The sequence below is a fragment of the Sinocyclocheilus rhinocerous genome, unplaced genomic scaffold (genome assembly GCF_001515625.1).
Source record: "Sinocyclocheilus rhinocerous isolate Xijiao unplaced genomic scaffold, SAMN03320098_v1.1 scaffold1043, whole genome shotgun sequence".
NCBI classification, from domain to species: Eukaryota; Metazoa; Chordata; class Actinopteri; order Cypriniformes; family Cyprinidae; genus Sinocyclocheilus; species Sinocyclocheilus rhinocerous.
The window spans coordinates 299,103-319,872 of record NW_015642610.1 but is presented as its reverse complement, the minus strand read 5'-3'; the positions used below and the strand labels follow the sequence as shown (position 1 = coordinate 319,872).

The 20,770-nt window shown below is 37.8% G+C and overlaps 1 protein-coding gene across 1 annotated transcript; it reads right to left on the bottom strand.

Moving 5' to 3' along the window:
• Window positions 1-626: 626 nt before the first annotated feature.
• Window positions 627-20,375, bottom strand: LOC107756244 (zinc finger C3H1 domain-containing protein-like). The gene is made up of 3 exons (XM_016573280.1): window positions 20,342-20,375; window positions 937-1,157; window positions 627-857 (listed from the first exon to the last, which is right to left on the bottom strand). Exons 1-3 carry the CDS (start codon window positions 20,373-20,375, stop codon window positions 657-659), a joined length of 456 nt encoding a protein of 151 aa, XP_016428766.1. The 3' UTR covers window positions 627-656.
• Between the last annotated feature and the right edge of the window lie 395 nt (window positions 20,376-20,770).

Sequence of the window (20,770 nt, the reverse complement as noted above, 5' to 3'; positions counted from 1 at the left end):
ACAAATGACTGGAGGTCACCAGGTAATACTAATCCCGTGCGAATAGGGCTCAAGATGTAGGTGACTTTTTTCCTTCAGTAAAACTGTAAAGAATATTTTTAGATGAAACCGTGGTTCTTTTTTTCATAAAATACAAATCAGCAGCTGCCCGTTGTTGAGAATGAGGCTCTGGATTACAAGTAATCACGTTGTAAATAATGTTCAGTCTCTTTCAAAGACTGATTGTTTCACTTTTTTTTCAATGAATCACCAGTGACCATGGTTTCAGCTAAAAATCTTCTTTTCTGTTCTAATGAAGAAATAAAGTCACCTACATTAACAGCAAATTTTCATTTGTGGGTGAACTATCCCTTTAATTTGATTTAAATGAGATTTTATTTTTAAATCTAATTTTTGTATTTTATATTTTTCAATTTTCTTTTTTAGTTTTTCCTTTTATTTTTAGTAGTTATAAAGAAAACTGGATTAGACATAAATCAGAACATCTGTAAATGAGCATTTTTTGTAATGAGTAAAAATCACATTTCACAAAAGATAAAGTGAAAACAGCATATTTTTAAAGTACTAAAAACTATAAAACAGTGGACAATCCAAAACAAAAAGTCCAGTTTTGACTGAAACGGTGTTCATCTGCCAGTGGTATATGTTTATGTAGATTAGACTGGTACCTTGAGTATGCTGAGAGCGCTGTGCTGACGGCCTGTGAACACACTGAGCTGAACTCTGAACAGCACTGACTCCAGCAGCTGGAACGACTGCACATCCGACCTGACGTCATGTGACGCCTCCAGCAGGTGTGAAACCAGACGCCCACACAGGTAATCCTTCCCCTCGAAACCGCTCTCAACGCTCATGTACTGAAAGACAGACACAGACCACAGCTCTTCAGCTGCTCAGACGCGTGGCGCTTAAACATGCCACTGTCTTTCCACTCACAGTCCACCAGACGTCATAGTGCGGCGCGTGCTCCACGGCCATCTCACACATCTCCTGAACCTCTTCTCTGCTGCCGCGCCGCGAGAACAGCGTCAGATAGTGACACCACACCTCAGTGTCCTCGCGGTTGTCCTCCAGCGCACGGGACAGCGTGTTCAGCGCCGCGTCCAGACACTCTGCCACAGAGCTGCACACACAGAAGAGAGCGATGCTGCTGCTTACTGAAGCCAAATACAGTGCTAAGTGCTGTCTTTCTCTGTTGCTGAAAGGTTAATTAATTTGTTTGTCTATTCTCGTCTAGACTATTGTAACGCCCTTCTTATTGGAGTCTCAAAATCTTGTATTAACAAACTTCAACATTTACAAAATTCAGCAGCCAGAACTCTTTCAGGGGCCAGGGCTGTTGATCATATAACTCCGGTTTTGGAATTGTTGCATTGGCTCCCGGTTAGATTTCGTATTGATTTCATGTTAACAATGTTAACATACAAGGCACTGCATGGTCTGGCTCCTCAGTACTTGGCTGAGCTTTTAATTCCTAGTCGCAGTGATCGGGCATTTTCATCTTATGCCCTCAAATTGTGGAATTCTCTCCCGGCTGACATCAGGGAAGCAAATTCGTTAGGTATTTTTAAATCTCATCTTAAAACTTTTTATTTTCGTCTTGCTTTTAACTGATTGTTACTCTGTATTCTTGTGTATTACTTTGGATTTTTGTGTTTGCTTGTGTTGTAAAGCACTTTGAGAAAGTACTCTTTTAAAGGCGCTATACTAAAAAAAATGTATTATTATTATTATTATTAAAATGTGCAGAGCAGTGGGTCCGGAGGAACAGGATTGAAAACCACTGCAATAGACCAATTGATAATTTTTGTGATTTTATGTTGCATTGTTGATATATATATATATATATATATATAGGTTTTAAAGTGTAGTCTTGTTTAACATGTAATTCTTCGAAATGTAGGCACAGAAGTCACATAGAACAGAACGAAATGTTACCAATTCATATTACGTAAATGTGTAAACTGCGTTTAAAGGGGTCATATGATGCGATTTCATGTTTTCCTTTGTCTTTGGAGTGTTAAAAGCTGTTCGTGCATACAGAAGATCCGTAAAGTCGCAAAGACTAAAGTCTCAAACCCAAAGATATATTCTTTATAAAAGTGAACGCTCAGCCACGCCTTCGTAAAACGCCTCGTTCAAACACGCCCCCACATATCTATGTCACTGTGTGGGAAGATTTGCATAACACCGCCCAAAAGTATACGCAAAGAAATAAGGCATAACTTTTATTCTCGCTGTAGTAGTATTATTGCGCATTTTACGGAGGAAAGTTTTCTGAACCTGGTAAGGGGTGTAACATTTCAGTCACACGCTCGAGGTATTCGGCCAATCACAACGCACTAGATAGCTGGCCAATCAGAGCACACCGCGCTTTTCAGAACGATGAGCTTTGTAAAAATCGACACGTTTCAGAAAGGCAGAGCATAGAGGAGCAATAATAATGTACAGTATGTGGAAAATAATGTGTTTTTTGTACCTTAAACCACTTAAACACATCACATTACACCAGATACACAAAATAATGTTCTTCTTAGCAACGTCATATGGCCCCTTTAATAAATGCGACTGAAAACACAATGCCGACCGAATACAATAAAATCTAAATGTCATGATTTCAATATTCATAAGGATTATTGTGTATATATGTAAAGTTGTTCAAATTGAATGTTAATAATTTATGTTTTAGATGATGTCAATATGTCAATATTGTACATTTAGATGCTGTCAATATTGTACGTTTCAGTGTCTATGTAAAGGCAAGTAAATTTATGTGTGGTGCAACCACACTTTACGTAAAAATACATACAAATTCTCACGAGATCACGCTGGATTGACATACTGAATGGTACAGACTGAATCTCCATTTGACAGGTAATGTAAAAGCTCCAACACTGACAAGAAGGGTATCATTTTAAAATGACTGACCTGCATTTTGTGGAGACACACTGACAAAACAGCACAAACTGTGTTGTAAACTTATTAATACTTCATTAATTAAGTGCAGACAGAATGACTGATAATTATTATACTGGCTCATTAGGACTATGTCGACAGGAAAACCCACACAAGCATACGCACACAGGCATGCAGCTGTTACAGTTTGTTTGAGTAATAATGAGCCTGGCAGATTTTGTTGCACAATCGACTTAGTTGATGAGCAGAATTAAAGCATTAAAGCAGCACACAACAGGTCATTCCTTAGTAAAGTAAAACTATGAGGATGAGTAATAAACCATAAATTTGTTTGTTGTTTCTGATATTCAGATGTCAACAATTTGCACTGAAAACTCTAATATTGCAATAAAATACCACCAAAGCAGCTGGTGAAGGAAACACAAGTTTGCAAATAGTAAAACCGTTTAACACCTTTAACAAATTGGATTAAGTAAACTTTTTTAAGATTTAGAAACACCCTTAATATCCATAAACAAGCACACTAGCACCAAATGTTCACAACAACATGCTTTAAGTGAGTTACCACAATAAGGCTTAAGTCATAATGATAATAGCAGTTAAAGTGCTTTGTCCACTTAAAGGTATAAAAAATACAATACGCAATAAAAGCTTCAGCTTCAATGCAGTAATATTCAATGCCCCATAAAATATTAATGTGTGGTAAAATTATGTTTGTTCCAATATATTAAATTGCTAGTGTCTATAAACTTGCCATATGGATATTTATTTACAAGCAGAGAAGCTTTCAAACCTGATAGCAGGTGCTGATTTCTTTTGAAGTTGGGTTTATAAATATCGAGTCAGGCACCTTCATAAGTGCCTATAAATTTGAGCAGGAGCACAGCAGTTCTCTTATAGATCATAAAGTCTAACGGCCTTCTGTTGTTCTCAGAGTTTTCATTGTTAAGGCAAGACAGGTTAGCAAAGGAGATTTTTACTGACTTTTACTGAGGTTTATCTTCAGATGACGTGTGATTTGTTTGAAAGCAAGTTACACAGGTCTAGTTGAAGTACAACCTATAAGTTTCCTTCTTTAGAATAAAAAAAAAAAAAGTTAAAGCATTTAAAGAAAAAGGCAGAAAGGACGACAGAGAATTGCTCTCATATTAGGGGTGTTGTACAAAGCTGAAGTGTGGCGTCATTTCGGCTTTCGTTACAGACATGGCAAAAAAGAGATTGACAAAAGTCATGCTGTGTGTAAAATGTGCAATTCCAGCGTCAAATGTTCGAAGAACACGCACGTCTGCGGCGCATTACAGCTCCACGACAACCGGAGCTGATCGCGGTCACTCTAGTCAATGCTTGTGTTTATAGCAGCCGCGCCGGGGTACGCTCCAGAAGCGGCTCTCCACGCTGCTTCGCTAAAGATAGGCGCCTAGTCTATTTTTGATGGACGCCGCATCCAAGCCGCACATAATTAGATAATTGAGGATGTGTTTTAAATGACTAAAAATGGCTACAAATCTTTTATCCTTGACGTTCATAACTAGACTTTGATATGACGTAAGTCATGAAGCACACTTTTACTTTTGGAGTGCAAGCTTACTGCAAGCACTTTATTATTCATTGATATAAAGCAGATGTAATTATTTTGTTCAGATCAAAATGTTATGACATGGTATGTTACAATTTTAAACTGTGAACCTTTAAAGCAGGGTCTAAAAATATATATGGTCTGTTTATAACAGCTTGCATTTTATACATTTAATTTAACTAAAGAATCCTGCAAGCACTTTATTTTTTACCCTTTACTCGTATTGCACAAAAAGTGATTCAGTGACGTTGAATGTTACAGGGACTAATTAATGCAAAGGCAGATCCCACTGTGTTCTGGTTAAATAACTTTTTTTTTTTAAAAAGGTTTGCATGTGGTGAAGTTTTCATAATGACAGCTTTTCTAAAATGTATATCCTATTCCTAATATAAGAAATATCCCAATATATCGCCTTGCTTACAGTATCGCAACCCCTGTATCTTGATACGTATCGTTGCCGATACACAGCCCTATCTCATATATGTAATTTTTTATTTCATCACAAACACCGATCTGAGTTATTAATAGTTGTTTACATATTGAACATTCTTCACATGATCTATATTTTTAATTTCAATTAGCAGACATTTTTATTCAAAGTGAATTATCTGTGTCACTGCATACACCATTATGAGGATGTCCTGTGCAGTAAGTCTGCACAGTATATGTATTGGTTTCTCTCTTTTTGTTCCTTCGGGTGGTTGTTTTCCACTTTTATTTTATTTATTTTTTATTAGCCATATGTAACGCAAAATCTAGAGCACTTCTTTCAGTGCAACAGATGATTGACAGGTGAGTAGGCGGTCCTTTGATGTTGTCTGGGATGCATTAGGACGGATGCCTGTATGTATTGCCTGTATTTAGTGCTGTCCACTTGTAATCACACCCACCCCAAATGAAATTTTTTTTCCACTCCACCTAAAAATGAAAATTCTGACACCCTCACATCTTTCCAAACCAGTATGACTTTATTCTTCTGTGGAACACAAAAGAAAATATTTTGAATAATGTTTTGTTTCTCAAAATATCTTATTTTATGTTCCACAGAAGAAACTATGTCATACTTGTTTTTAAGATGAGTGACTGAATTTAAATTTTTAGGTGACTATCCCTTTAATACCAGATTCAATCCAAATAAAAATGATCCGATTTAATCAAGAACAAATCACGCATCAGTATAAGAACTTTTTTTTTTTTTGTAAATTCCCCTAAATGGTTGAATGGTAGACGCTCAGTCCATATTTATAAATAAAACAAGCCTATGCTATATCCATACGACATCACAAAAGCACCGTTTTTCTCTTTAGTAAAGCAATACGTAACATTTTCCATAAGCAAATGAAGGCATGGAAAGGCTACTGAGGCATGGAAACAGTACAACGCCAAAGTACCTGTGCCTCTGTCTGTGGAGTTTAAACATACGACAGAAAGGATCTGTTCACACCTGCAGCCTTGAGAGAGGTGCTAAAGCATGATCTCAACATGTGTCACAACGTAATCCACAAGGGTTTACTGGAACACAGATGACCACACCACAGCACGGAAAAAAACACACACACAAATATGTGTATATGTTCTATTTTAAACAATTCTGCATTGGAATAATGTATAAGTACAACGTTTGTGCATGTTATTACTCACAAAGTGCAATGTTATCATAATGAAAGGAAAATTAAATCAAGCAAAATAATTTACAAAAAAAAAAAATCCTGTTTGATTTGTTTCTGATTTATGAATTTAAGAGATTTGTGTCTTTGTTTTTGGCATTAGCATCTATTTCTAACCCCTTTAATCTTTGGAGGGATACAGTGTTTTCCCTTAACCCTCTACCGCATGGTGTAGCCATATGGCAACATCCTCTTTGTGTTCATTTCCTTGCCACTGTCTCTTTAAGAGAACATTCTCGATTTTTTTGTTGGAAAGAGAAGACCTTAGTTTAGCCAATGATGTGCTTTGATTAAGTCACATGACATGCAGTTTTTTTTCTGTGGCGAGATTTCTGACAGACTGCTGTCTCTTGTCCGTAGTTGCTGAAAGCAAACTAAAACGTCAGTAACAAACAAGGACCAGTCCGTGTCACTGTTATGATGTTATGATGACATATTCACCTCTCAAAAAAGTTTTTATAAAATTCGTTTTTGGTAAATCATTCAAATGTATGTGTTGCCAAGTGGCAACACTGTGCAATAGTGGAATGACATTATTACAATAGTTTAGCTAGCTAGCAAGGTCAGCTGCAATCTGTTAAGCTGTAACAATAACAACATTAATACTAGTTAAAGCTCTTCTATATTTGAAGTCATGGTGGATAAATTATACTTCCTAACCGAATGTAATTAGTGTGTTGAACTGCTAATCAGACATGATTACCTGTTGGCAATGGAGAGAAACTCTCATGCTTTTAGAGAAAGATAGGATAGAAAAATTGAGCTGATTATACCTGATAATTATGCAATTCTGATGCAATGTAGCGCAATTCCTTCTGTCATGTTTACAGGTGTTTCGTGTGAATGGAACAATTTGACTGTTCTGTAGTATCTGTAAATATGTTTATATCACTCAAGCATTGTCATCAAACCTCAGCATTATCAATAGAAGATCTAATATATGCATTTTTTTTCCCATTCCTTTTTACACTTGTTAATATTGCAATGTGAGACTTACACATACACACTCAAAGCAGGGACAATCATTTGGCTGTGCCTGTTTAATTCATTTAGCTGGGAGGCAAGGGCTGATAAGACGGCAAACCAAGACTTTCTTCAAAACTAGGAATATGCCAGGTCTGACATAATCCAATCGGGCCTGTATTCATCAGCTTTTGTCTTGTATTTTTTGCTCTTCTTTTGGACTTTCCTTTGGTTCCGGCACGAAGTAGAAAACCAGAAATGACACAATTCGGTCGCACTTGTATAGCGTAGCAGCCCCAATCCAAACAGCTTTTCTGCAGTAAAACCCTTGAAGACCCACACACATCTAAATCTGGCCCTGAGGGCAACAGGCTCTACACCACCGAGATAAAGCAATCGAGGCCAAAAGCAGAAAAAAAAATCACATATAATATATAAATATATATTCTAAGCTTTGCCATGGCAACATGCGTATGCATCTGACTTTCCAGTAAAAGCAAAGCTGGTATTCTGCAGATGAAGAGAGAGAGAGAGAGAGAGAGAGAGAGAGAAAATGTAATCGCCCTCACAGAAGAAAAGCCCACGGAAAAAGTGCCGCACATGTGCAAGAGGAGCTCACACATCACCATGGTGGGAAGAGGAACAATGCGGTAATAACAGCCGAGGCGTCAAGGAGCTAAAAAGACAGTAAACGATGGTTAAACGGTCAATTGTCTGGCAAAAATGCATAACAGGACTGTCAGAGGCAAAGCCTGGAGCTAGAGGCCTGCACAATGAAACGAAAGGCCTGCCCACCTCTAAAACTGTTAGACACTATTGGTGGAGTTTTCCCTCCACAGACCGGCTCTCCATGCAGGATGAGAGATTCTACCTCCTTGTTTGGTTGGACCATTTTAACTTTGAGAAACTTCTTTGGAGCATTGACAAGTCTAGCAAACACAGGGAGCCTGACATATCGAGGCCTATATTATAAAATGAAAGACCCTCCAACGCAAACAACGCTCTCGGGCAGACCCTGATTTGTTGAGTTTAAGTGAGAATCTTTCATGGATGCGTACTCGCACAAATACTCTTTAGTAAATCTCCTTTTGATCAAATTATATAGAGCGGGTGGAAATCTGCAGCACAGCTTTCGAAGACTACACGCTGTGCCACCTTGATTTTTTAGCGGAGATGCATCGTGAAGATATTTCCTGTTCTCAATAACAACTGACAACAGCACAAACTCAGAAGAAGGGAAAAAATTTGGGGGGAAAAGCATTGGGACGTTCCAAAATATAATCACTGGCACATTATCCTTTCAACTTGCATTCATTCCACTAAAGATAAGAGGTGCTTCTCCTGTGCAAACGCGATCCTGTCCGCGAAGGGATGTTGAAAAGCGCTAACAGTTGTTATGAAGCAAAATAAGCTCTTGTGAGTGGATTGATTGTTTAGCAAATCGTCGATCTTTATAAGAGATGTGTAAATCAGAGCTAAGTCACCATTACGGGCTGCCGCCACTGTGGCGCTTTTGATTTTCTGTCAACATCCACTGACAAAAACCCAATGCGATCTGTTGACAACACACAAAGCGGGGCCAACAAATGGATTGAAGCTATCACTCTGTCTCGCGGCATTTAAAGTGTATCCGATGGTTTGAAGCGTCCCGCGCCGTTATTTTACACATTTCTAAAGTGTCTTGCTTTAAGTAGTGAAGATCGAGGAAAAAATGTACAGCGCAGATGCAGTTGGGGGTGACAAAGAGGTTTAGATGCTGTTGCATTATAAAGCTTACTTATAAACAGACAAGCCCTTCCAGTCACAATCTTTAAAGCAGGATCTAAAGACATCCATCATTAATTGTGAGGAATTTGAAACCAGTGAAAACACACAAAAGGGACGTTTTTTTTTTTCCAATTTAGCAGCATGTTTTATGATGAATAAGATTTTACAGGTTTTATGTAATGTCTTACAGTATGTTCACGGTCCATTCTAATTTGATCCCTCTGAGTGAAAAGATGTCTATTATATATTGAATGTAATTATCACTTCTTCTGCATGCTTCATTTAAAGAAGATTCTGTGAAACAATTTTTAATATACAGCATGCCAAGACTTTTTAAAGATTACATTTTACATTATATACGTCAAAATCTGTGTGAATGTTTAATTTATGAAGCAGTTATGATCCTTTTTCAAAAGAAGTCTAATTAAAATTATAGCCATAATTAAAGAAAGAGTTCACCCAAAAACTGAAATCATCAATAATGTCAACTTTCAGTGGCACGCACACACACACACAAAAAATTATTTATTTATTTATTTATTTATTTTAACACTGAGCTTTTTTTTTTTTTTATGTATTTATGCTGTGAAAAGCCATACAGGTTTGGAACAACATGAGGTTGATTAATTGATCTGAGAATTTTTTTGTGGTGTAAATACCCGAAATAAGATATTTTGAAGAAATGTGTTGACCTGTTTTTATCCACATAATAAAAGTTTGAATTCCATTAACTTTCATTGTATTGACAAAAAAAAAATTCTAAACCTTTTTCATTGTTTGTTTGTGTGTTGTTATTTATGTATGTATGCATTTATTTATTGTGTGTGTGTGTGTGTGTGTGTGTTGTGATAAATCACAGGGTGAGTAAATGATGACAGAATGATAATTTTTGGGTGAACTATCCCTTTAAGTACACACAAACACAGTCAAACCACTACTTTGACATCATAATGATGACATCATCGTATGCCCTGCCAGTCTGAGGAGTCATACATGCTGAGGTGTACTTGAAGTGCACATGCGAGGACAAGTGTACACTGGCAGCGAGAGGGGGGCTGGCACTGGGGTACGGCCTCCTGGGGACCCAACAGCAGATGGTTATGGAGCATTTCTCTATGATAATGAAGTGAAGGCTAAGACGCCAACCGCCGCAATAACTCTCGCTCGCTCTCAGTCTCTCTCTCATTTGCATGACTCTAAACCGCCACCCTAGAGTCACGACCCTTTCCATCCCCTCTAAGTACCCCAATAAATTCAAATGTAATGCTCTTAAATAAGATCACTTACATGTGTCATTTTTCTTCTGTTATATTTATAATCTGCCACTTTGGCCTTGATTAACCAATGGCACTCAAGACACCCAGGCATGATTCCTCATGGCTGATGAGGGCCGAGCAGATGGAGAGAGATGTTCTCAAATCATGGAGGGAGATGTCTACGAACGTGTGTTAAGTGTATTACAGGGGACACAAGATTTGTGTTCAATTGTTTGGCTGATTAGAATAATCCAAAACACCCTGTAACAAACTAATTACAGCAGTAGTGGATAATTAGTTTGTAAACTAATTGCAATGATAAAATGGAAACAGTAATTGCAATAACTTTTTTAAATGTCAAAATGCATTTCCTGATTTGGACTTCTGTTGTTAACAGTCCAACTCTCACTCTTTTCCTCACTAATACAAAGTGTCAAATAAAGAAATACAGTACCACTTGCGTCATTTGCTGCGCTCAGACTTATACTGGGTTATTATTGTGCCAGGCGATGGAGTGCACTTGTTCATCGCTGGAGGTTAATCTTACCTACTGTTGTATTTATAGTGTACACTTTTACAGGGCCAGCCCTCATTCTTCCACTGTTTGCCAAGAAAGCTCCCATTTAGCCATTAGTTATGTCAATGATGGAACCATCACAGCTAGCCAGATTAACATGTTTTTAGTCCCTTTAATATGCATTTTAAAACAGCTTCATTATTATAATGTATTTTGATAAACGATGTTTATGGTGCAGCTTCAGTCATGTAAATTGCTTATCCATAAATTAAACTAATAAAAGTATCTTGATGAAATATCACCTAAATGTTAAGTACCACAGTCTGATTTATTTTGGACAATACCTCTCCTCAGAAAATCATAAATATGATTATGATATTATCCAAGAATAAGAGAAAGTATGTATGTATGTATGTATATGTATATAGTATAGTATATAGTATATGTAAAAGACACATACTCTTTTATACAAAACATTATTCTGACTGTATGTGTTTCACTATGATTTGCTTAGTTTCAATTAAGCTTTATTTCATCATATATAAATGATGAATGTAATTAAAGTGTTATGCTTTTGTTTTGTTAATTGAATAAAAAAAAAGAAAGAAAGCATTGCCATCAGCAAATCCTAAAGGATTGGTTAAAATAAAGCTACTATATACTTTTTATTTTTTATTTATTTTTATTAATTTTTTTTGGGACTGAAAGAACACTGTAAACCATAAAACACATTCACCAAATGTTGTACAAATAGTATGCTCCCTCGTATTATATTACTGCTTAACTGTTCCAGCACTGAAGTTTCTACCACTGAAGTGTTCAGTTTATATGCTTGAAAGAAGAGACGAACATCTACTGTGAGGAACATTCTAGGTATGATGGAAGGTTTAATAAAACAGCTGATTTTCTCCTCCAGGTTTCCATAACACACAGTGAATGAGTCCGCTGCATTCGCTGAGGTGCTTTTGTGCTCTGTGATTCATCCAACAGGCTAAGTACATCTTTTATTTGAGTTAAAGTGGTGGGGAAAACATATATTTGCTATAGATAGACTTATACATTTAAATATATGCTATATAAACTCTGCTCTGTAACTGCTGCTTAACTGCACACGGCTAGAAGATTTGAGCTGAGCAGTACGGCCGAATAGCTGTATGTTGCTCCTGCATGGATATATCTAGTATTTCACACGGTACTGGCAATTTATTATTTCAGAAGCCTCTATATCAAACCACATGATAAAATATATTATTCCTCAGAGATGAAAATTCCTGCCAGCAGAAGCACTACAGTATAACACTGTTTATTAAGACTAGAAATTTGCAATAATAACATTTATGCTATTATGTCTATAGGTATAATAATTTTTTAGTTAGGTACTACAGACATATTGTCCATTCAAGAACAACAAATCTAAATTATTTTTTATAAATATTGCAAAAGGTTGCATGTTGTTAAAAAATATAGTAGAAATACAGTAAAATAAACTTGAGAAGTGTTTTTTTTTTTTTTTTACATCTTTGTAATTTATCTAAAATCAGTGACAACAAAATTGCCTCAAGAATGCTTTCTCTCCCCCTTTACAAACTTAACTATGACATCTGGCATAAGACACACACACTCCTGCAGCTCAAATGTGTATCATGTTAAATGGAGAAAGTAAAGCGGGAGAAAGTGATACAGACCGAGAGAGAGAAACAGAGACAACATCATTTTCACTGGAAGGACAAAATGTAAAAGGTTCAGTAATTACAGTTATTTAACCAGCATCAAATAACAAGTGGATTATTCCCCGCCAGACTATTGTGAAGCAAAAGCGTTTCTTAAATGTCACTGATGTAGCAGAATGTTTCACACTTCAAATTCATAATGCACAAGGAAGGTGACAATATTAGCAGATGAGCATTTCTATGTGAAGTAGACTGAAGTAGATTTTTTTTTCCTTATTTCTATTTATTTAATTTTTTTTTAATAAACATAAAATCCAAAATGACATTTTAGCCACATAAGCCACTCATATTTAAAATATTTATTTCAATTATTTTAATGTCAACAGGCGAATGATTGAGTGATTTCTTTTAAGACTGAAATGTCACAACAGTACATTAATAATACAATTTCAACTGAATGATGTACATTTTGCTGACATAAAACTATAATGTTATTATAATTTAATTTATTTTAACAAAATAAGTGCAAACCCTAATAATAATAATATCATCAAGATACACACACGTATAACTGATTTATTTAAAAAGTAGGAAGAGAAAAGTACAGAACTGTCTAATGACTATTATTATACTTAATGTATTATATGAAATATCAGTGATTTCATGAAAGTTTGTGGGACATGATGTCAGATGTCATATTTTAACCCCTGCAATCATGATAATGGTTAGCATTTGTCAATTTTTAAGTCTGAATTCCACATACATGTGTCTCTATAAATCGAGCAGATTGCAGTGCATTAAGGGATTTTCATCAAGCACACACATGTGAATGGATTGGCTAGCAGCTCCCTCTTGTGAGTTTAGTAGGTACTGTGCTCTCTCGCACTATGCGGCAGCCTTCTGACTCGGCTTTCATTTTTTTCCCCCTCCATTACCCTATTCCTGTCAGAAGCACGGAGGAAGTTAGTCCCTCTCCTCTTCCCTCTGCCTCATCTGCATTTACAGGCTGTTTCTCCAGCTCTCACCGCTGACCTCTTACTCAAATATTTAGACGTTCGATTGCGAGCCCCTTTAAGGAACTGTGCCGTAACCCTGACCGTAAACAAATCGATGGGCCAAGTTCAAACGCCATTGGAAATGTACGAACGTAAACAGGTTCATTCAGAGGCTACAGGGAGGGATCCTCAAGCCTGCGTGCTGCAGAACGGAAAGAATGGGATGTAAATGTATGCACAGCCATAAAGTATGCATATGCACAAAAAAAGGGAGGGGTTATACCCTAGGCTGACTTCAGCTAGTGAGAGGGGTTGCAAAGCAGGTCAAGCGTTTGGACAACGTTCTGGCAATGCAAGGGAAACATTGCGGGGTTATGCATCATAAATGTTTACCGAGAGTCTGGTGCAAACGTGAACCCGTATAACTAAACAGTGCTCGTTTCCAGGAAACATCCCGATTTACATACTGCATGAGGCTTTGAAATAAAGAGGCATTTGGATAAGGTGCGAACACTATACCTGTATTGTATTTGCCACAGCAACCGACAACTTGCAGAAGAAGGAGAGCCGGAACAAATATGCGACTCGATAATTGTGCTATGTCACATCAAGACAGGACTTGGTGTCGAGTGATAAATTCCAGGTGACCTCTTCGTCAGAACGAAAGGAAGGACGGGCTGTCCTTGCTGTCCCCTAAGGCGATAGACACCCCACCCACACACCCCATCCTCACAATCATGGCATTAATATCTTCACACAACCCCCAACAATAGCCCATTATGTATGGACACTGACCGCAAGAGAACTGTATGAATCTTGATTATATACCTGATTATATATTTTTTGCAAGGGAAACATTGCGGGGTTATGCATCATAAATGTTTACCGAGAGTCTGGTGCAAACGTGAACCCGTATAACTAAACAGTGCTCGTTTCCAGGAAACATCCCGATTTACATACTGCATGAGGCTTTGAAATAAAGAGGCATTTGGATAAGGTGCGAACACTATACCTGTATTGTATTTGCCACAGCAACCGACAACTTGCAGAAGAAGGAGAGCCGGAACAAATATGCGACTCGATAATTGTGCTATGTCACATCAAGACAGGACTTGGTGTCGAGTGATAAATTCCAGGTGACCTCTTCGTCAGAACGAAAGGAAGGACGGGCTGTCCTTGCTGTCCCCTAAGGCGATAGACACCCCACCCACACACCCCATCCTCACAATCATGGCATTAATATCTTCACACAACCCCCAACAATAGCCCATTATGTATGGACACTGACCGCAAGAGAACTGTATGAATCTTGAACCTGATTATATATTTTTTTTATATAATATAAATGTAACAATTTGCAGAATCTTCATATCTGCCTGATAAACACATGTTCTTTCCCTTTGCCATCCTAATCAGTTGTATTGTGACACCTCACCCTTCTATGTTTCTCTCCATCACAGCCTGCAAGAAATGGATATTGGGTGTAATTGCAATTCACAGCAACTAAAGTGCCAAACCGTGCCTTAAGTGACAAAGCTAAGAAAAATAAGTTAAAATGCTTTAGGGGATGAAGAAGAGTATGAAATAGCAATGGACATGAGCGTCTGAGTCCAGATAGCATTATGATGTCTGTGAGTGGGTGAATATATCTGGTGACACTGGGCTTCTCCAGATATCGATTGCTCCTGCGGTTACAACACTAACAGTAGTGGAGAGCCATTGAACTTTAAAGCAAATAGTCCTTCTTCCTGCCCAGAATCCTCAAGGTGGATCAATACATCACAGTGTAAGCTGTGTGTCGTGTCTGGTAATGTTTCTGTCTGTCTGGGCTAATGACCTGAATAGTACTTATAGCAGTGGGAGAGGTGGCCTTCTGCCAGCCAACTATGGAATGAGAACGACTGCAACTTGCTTGTGAGCTAAACTCCACATAAAGCTGAATTACAGAATTGCATTAGTAAATTCAATCTTACAATTATACAAAAATATCTGAAAGGGATAGTTCACCCTAAAATAAAAATTGTCATTTACTCACTCACATGTTGTTCCAAACCAGTCTGACTGTTTTTTTTTCTCCCATCTTTGAAACACAAATGAAGATATTTTTAAAATTCTCTCATCATTTTTGTCCACTGAAAGGCCACGCAACCAACCTTTTGTTAAACATTCATCAGCACACATACATAGAGCTCATCACATTTGAGCACAGCAAGCACATCTGAGCTTCAGTTTAACATAGTTGATGCACTCTGTGTATGTCTGTTGATCAATAGTTATATGTGAATAAAAGCCTAAATAAAATGTTAATATAAAACAATCATGTCTCTTTCGATTTAAACTGCTTGATTCATATTACTTTTACTATGTCTTTATGAACAGTGTCAAAGTTTTGGTTGCATGAACAATGAATGGATGGAATCTCTCAAGTTTCATTAAAAATATAATAATTTGTGTTTCAAAGATGAATGGTAGGCTTATGAGTTTGGAACGACATGAAGGTGAGTTAGTGATGACAATTTTCATCTTTGCTTGAACTATCCCTTGAAGTCTGGTGCAAAAGTCCACAAATATGCTTAAGGCATTATAATAAACAATGTGGATGGACATACCCAGTCTTCTAATCCATTTAAAATGTTTTTTGTCTTGCAGCTCAGTCCTAAAATCTGAAACAGCATTTTGAAACTCTTGAAAATGGTTTCAGGTAGTGTAAATGAAACCTGAATTCCTCATTTGACAAGCTCTGTGGGTCTTACCATTTCACTGGCCAGGGATATATTTGGAATTACGAGACAGATTCCTGATTCCCCCTCTGAGGTTCTGTTAAAGGGAATTACTGTAAAAAAGACTGCTTTGAAAGAAAGCTTCTATTCAAGAGAAGATGATGAGAGAAGAAAAGGGGGGGAAAAAAACACCTATTCGGTTCTTTCCAACTGGAAGCATCCGATCCGTGTGCCTGGATCAGCGTCCGAAATAAGCCAGATCGTGAAGAGTTGCAGAGGGTGGAGGCGTGCATGCAATCCCCGTGAGTGTGCGGGATCTGTTCCAGGAGAAGTGAATGGAACTAAATGGCCAACATCAAATGAGTGAGACGAGGCTTGAGAAGGTTTGGGAAGAATTGTGATGGGGTACGAGCCAATGCGCTGAGCCCCAAGGTCTGAGAGTCTTTTTCCCCCAGCTGATCCCCACCAGAGCTGGGCTCTTCGGTGCTGACCGAAAGGCTCTGACTGCAAGACCCGCTCAGCTGACACAGCTCAGTATGGAGTAACACAGAGTGAAAGTGCTGAGGAGGAGCTGTTGATGCACACTTCACACGTTCACACAATGCTCAAACACAGAGAGTACACAAGAGTGCAGAGAGCAGCTCAAAACGTTCAGTGTTATGTATTTGGACATTATAAAAGGTTAAAAACAACAGGAGCTAACTGCAGATTGTTTTTTTGGGGGGCCTTTTATGCCTCATTTAATGGATATTAGAGAGAGGACAGGATGTGAGAGAAGACATTTTCCCCATCACGTTAATATTGGTCCAAAAAAAAAGCTACTTTCCCTGCAACTTCAATGAACAGGTAATGGGAATTTCAAGCTTCAAAAAGGATATAAAAGCAGAATAAAAACATCGTAAAAGTGGTTGACAAAACTTGTGTGCTATATTCCAAGTCTTCTGAAGGAACAGACTAAATTTAAGTCACTATTCACTGAAACATCCACCCTAAATCTCCTTGGTGCGTTCATGAATGAGAGAAGTAGTCATGTGATTCATGAGCGATCCATTGAGTTGGGTCTTTTCAAGGAATCATTTGATCTGGTTCACAAAACTGCTCTAAATGATTAGTGCAGCAATTGGTTCACTACATTAGTGCTTGAGTTCAACTTACTGACTCAATGATCCGATCACAGCAGCCCAAGTCTTATGGGCTACTTCTGTAATACTTTAATGGTGTTTTTGCATAGTTTTTGCTTTAAAGCTGCAGTCCTTGTTAATTGTAATTGCATGGTAAAAAGCAACCAGTAGATAATTAAATTAAGAAAGTCATACAGGCTTGAAACAACATTAGGATAGTTAAACTATCCCTATAAATTCTTTGTAGTAGTATGTATTTATGAAGGTATTTTGCTTAGTAGTGACACTTAAAGGGATCAATCATTGAAAACAAAAAAAAACAAAAAAAGAAAGAAAATTGTCATCATTTACTCACCCTCATGTTGCTCCAAACTTGTATGACCATTTCTTCTGTGGAACCTAAAAAGATACTTTGTGTCAGTGTTTGTTTGTCCATAAAATGAAAATCATATGGTAACCAAACCTGTTTGGTAACCAACATTCATTAAAATATCCTCTGTTGTGTTCCACAGAAGAAAGTTAGTTATACAACTTTCTCTTGAAGCTAAATTTTGATCTGATTATGGTGATTTTTATGATGGTGACTTTTTATGCTTTTTCCATAAGTCTTGTATAACCTTGTACTAAAAAGTTCAACTCCGCACTACAAAAGTCAATGCATTTATCATACAGATGGCCACATCTGTGAAACACGCTGGAATAGAAATGACCTAAATGAGTAATTCAATCACACAGAGAATGAGAGGTCCATTTTCAATTCAATTTGAGTGTCTGAGGGATCCAGCCTCCTCGTTTCTTAATGTCACTTTAACATCTTACATGTTAATGAGCAGACATGAGGCTTAGGCCTACCACAGAGCCATTATCCACTTATTAGAGCCCTGACCCTGATGATCCCTTCTCCATTAAACTGTGGATGTACAGTACAGGCATGTGTGGAGATGAGAGGCGACGTTCAGCTTGAATGAGCTGAGCTCAAGTGTGAATGCAACACTGCCCTTGTCCATTCTGTCAGTCCTGGGGTGGGACACCCTGAAGTCAACGCGCCCCTCTGCACACACATATACCGAGATGGTAGAGAAAGAACCACTGACATGGGTCACCAGACTCTCTCATCCTCCCACTTATCTCCTGACAGAACATATCTTTCACATGGAGAGCACGGCCAGGAGACAGCAGAAGACAATTTCACATGTCTGACAGGTGTTGCTGTGTCAGGCGCTTATGAGTGTTTTGCAAAAAAAAGAAAGAAGAAAACCTGCGTGGTTTCAGTTTCTGAATTCTGAATTGTGAAAACCTAATGTGAACATTTTGAAATAAATTCATAAATAACATTGACTTTAAACCACAACCATGACCCATGACCTGCTACTTAAAATTTCCAATTGGTATTCAGTGGTTTTAGAGGGAGACGTTCTTATTCTAGAGCAATCTAATTAAATGCAATAATAAAATGAAAACAAAATATAATATAATATAATAAAATAAAAATAAAACAAAATAAAATAAAGCAAAACTCTGCATTTTTGCTATAAGTACACTAGCAGGTCTGAAAGCTAATAGACAAAGTTTCAAAAGTCTAATTTTGATTAAAATTTTTAAAATGCTCTACATGTTACATTTCCTTGCACTTTGAGGCGTCTTGTTATGTTTGAAGTGTTTTTCTTGTAATTTCCACCTCAATTAGGGTCTTTAAGGAATTGGCCAGAAGAAAAATCTACTCTGTCTATTACCCCTTCAAGCACTGCCGTTGACAACTCGTAATGTTCCAGACCTGTGCAGTCACACAGCAGTGCCACTGTCCCACATGTGAACCCAAACTTTGCACTAAAACATCATTCTCCTTCTCCTCTGACCCCATTACTTCAATCCCCATCGACTGCCCCAAATAAAACCTTTCTGATTGCTATGCTCTCGCCCTTTCATAATGTTATCTTAAGAAACGTGGAAACGATTGCACCTCATTTTTAGTTTGAGTGTGAGAACTGAAAATGACTACCTCATTGGGTCAGTTGTGTGTGGACAGCCTCACAGTGAATGCTGATGGTGTTGCTGGGTGTTCTGAGGAGGTTATGAACTGCAGAGGCAGGACTGATCCAATCTTTCAGTGATTTAATACATTTACACTATAACTAAAAAGTTGCAAGGATTTATACTTAAGAATATTCAAGGTTCAATACAAATTAAGCTCAATCAAAAGCATTTATGACAATGCTGACTTCCACATTAAATGATTTGAACTCTTCCCTCATTAAAACTGGCTATTTAAAGGTCTGCCCACTGTAGTAGTTGCCATGCCGCAAAGGCATAACATATAAATTAAATAAATATAAACAACTATATACACACACACAACTAAAAGGCACTGTCTACTGAGTCTGACACGACAGTCCTCCTGACACAAAATGCAACACCAGCCTTAAAGCAGAGAGAGAGAGCTGAAGTTGAAAGCACCTCTGGCAGATAAGGGTATAAATGTAAGGTGATGGGGCAGTGATTGGTCAAGATTAGAGCAAAAGCCAATGTAAGAAGGACAGATAGAGACAGTCACGGGGTCTCACACTTTCGTCAGCCCTGGCATGAAGAATAACAGGAGCGCCAGGTTCTATTCCATGTCCTTAACGGGGATAACAGCGTCCACTTGTTCAACAGGGCCCACTTCTCATTACACCAGCCTCACTGAGCCTCCACTGCGCCAGTGAAATCTGTCTCCAAAGTCCAGCACGAATGACAAACCAAATTGAAAAACTCTGCCATGACTAGCGGGGAGTAGGGGGTGACGGAGGAGGAGGGTGAGGAACGAAGTGAGGGAAGAGGAAGGGAGGGAAAAAAATCTGGTCATCAATTGCTGGCAACAGATCGCAGACGAAGATTATTGGAAGGCAACATTGCAGCAGATGTCTGATGACTGTATATTAACCTGCTTCCTACACACACACAGAACATCCAAGCCCAGATCATCCTAATGTCAGACTGTGAGGCCTTGTCCTGCGCAATAGGAGGAACTCATAATTCATGAGGGAAAAAATATGAAGCTACGATTTGTGCAGCAGCACTGCTGATTTGTTGGACTAACTGCGCTGGCAGCGATGGAGTCATTCCAAGCCACAACACACAAAAAACAGTGGGCTGCCAGCAAATGTCCCTCTGTTCAGTGTTGTAATTGGGCTCACACTGGACTAGGAGAGGTACTGTAATGTCAGCCATCTTGAGAGGCTACCGAAGTGTGTACATGAATGTTGATGCTTTTGAGCAGTAGAAATAAAAAGAAATACAAATGATAAAAAAATCAAAATAAATAAATAAATAAAATAAGAAAAGAAAAAAGAAAGTGTTTATTTATTTAAAAAGTAAATATAAAAAAATAAAAACAATTAATAATTTACTTTATTTAATAAAGATATTTATAAGATTCACTCAAGTTTATCATCTTCATCAGAACAAAAAGGGCTTCATTTGTAAATTATGATGTCCTGGAACAAGGTCTAGTGACTAAGGTTTGGGACAGGGACACAAGCACAGTATAGAAAAATAGTTAATGATGGTGCTATGTATCAAGTATTGTTGCACTACAGCATAATATGTGTATAATGTGCATAATT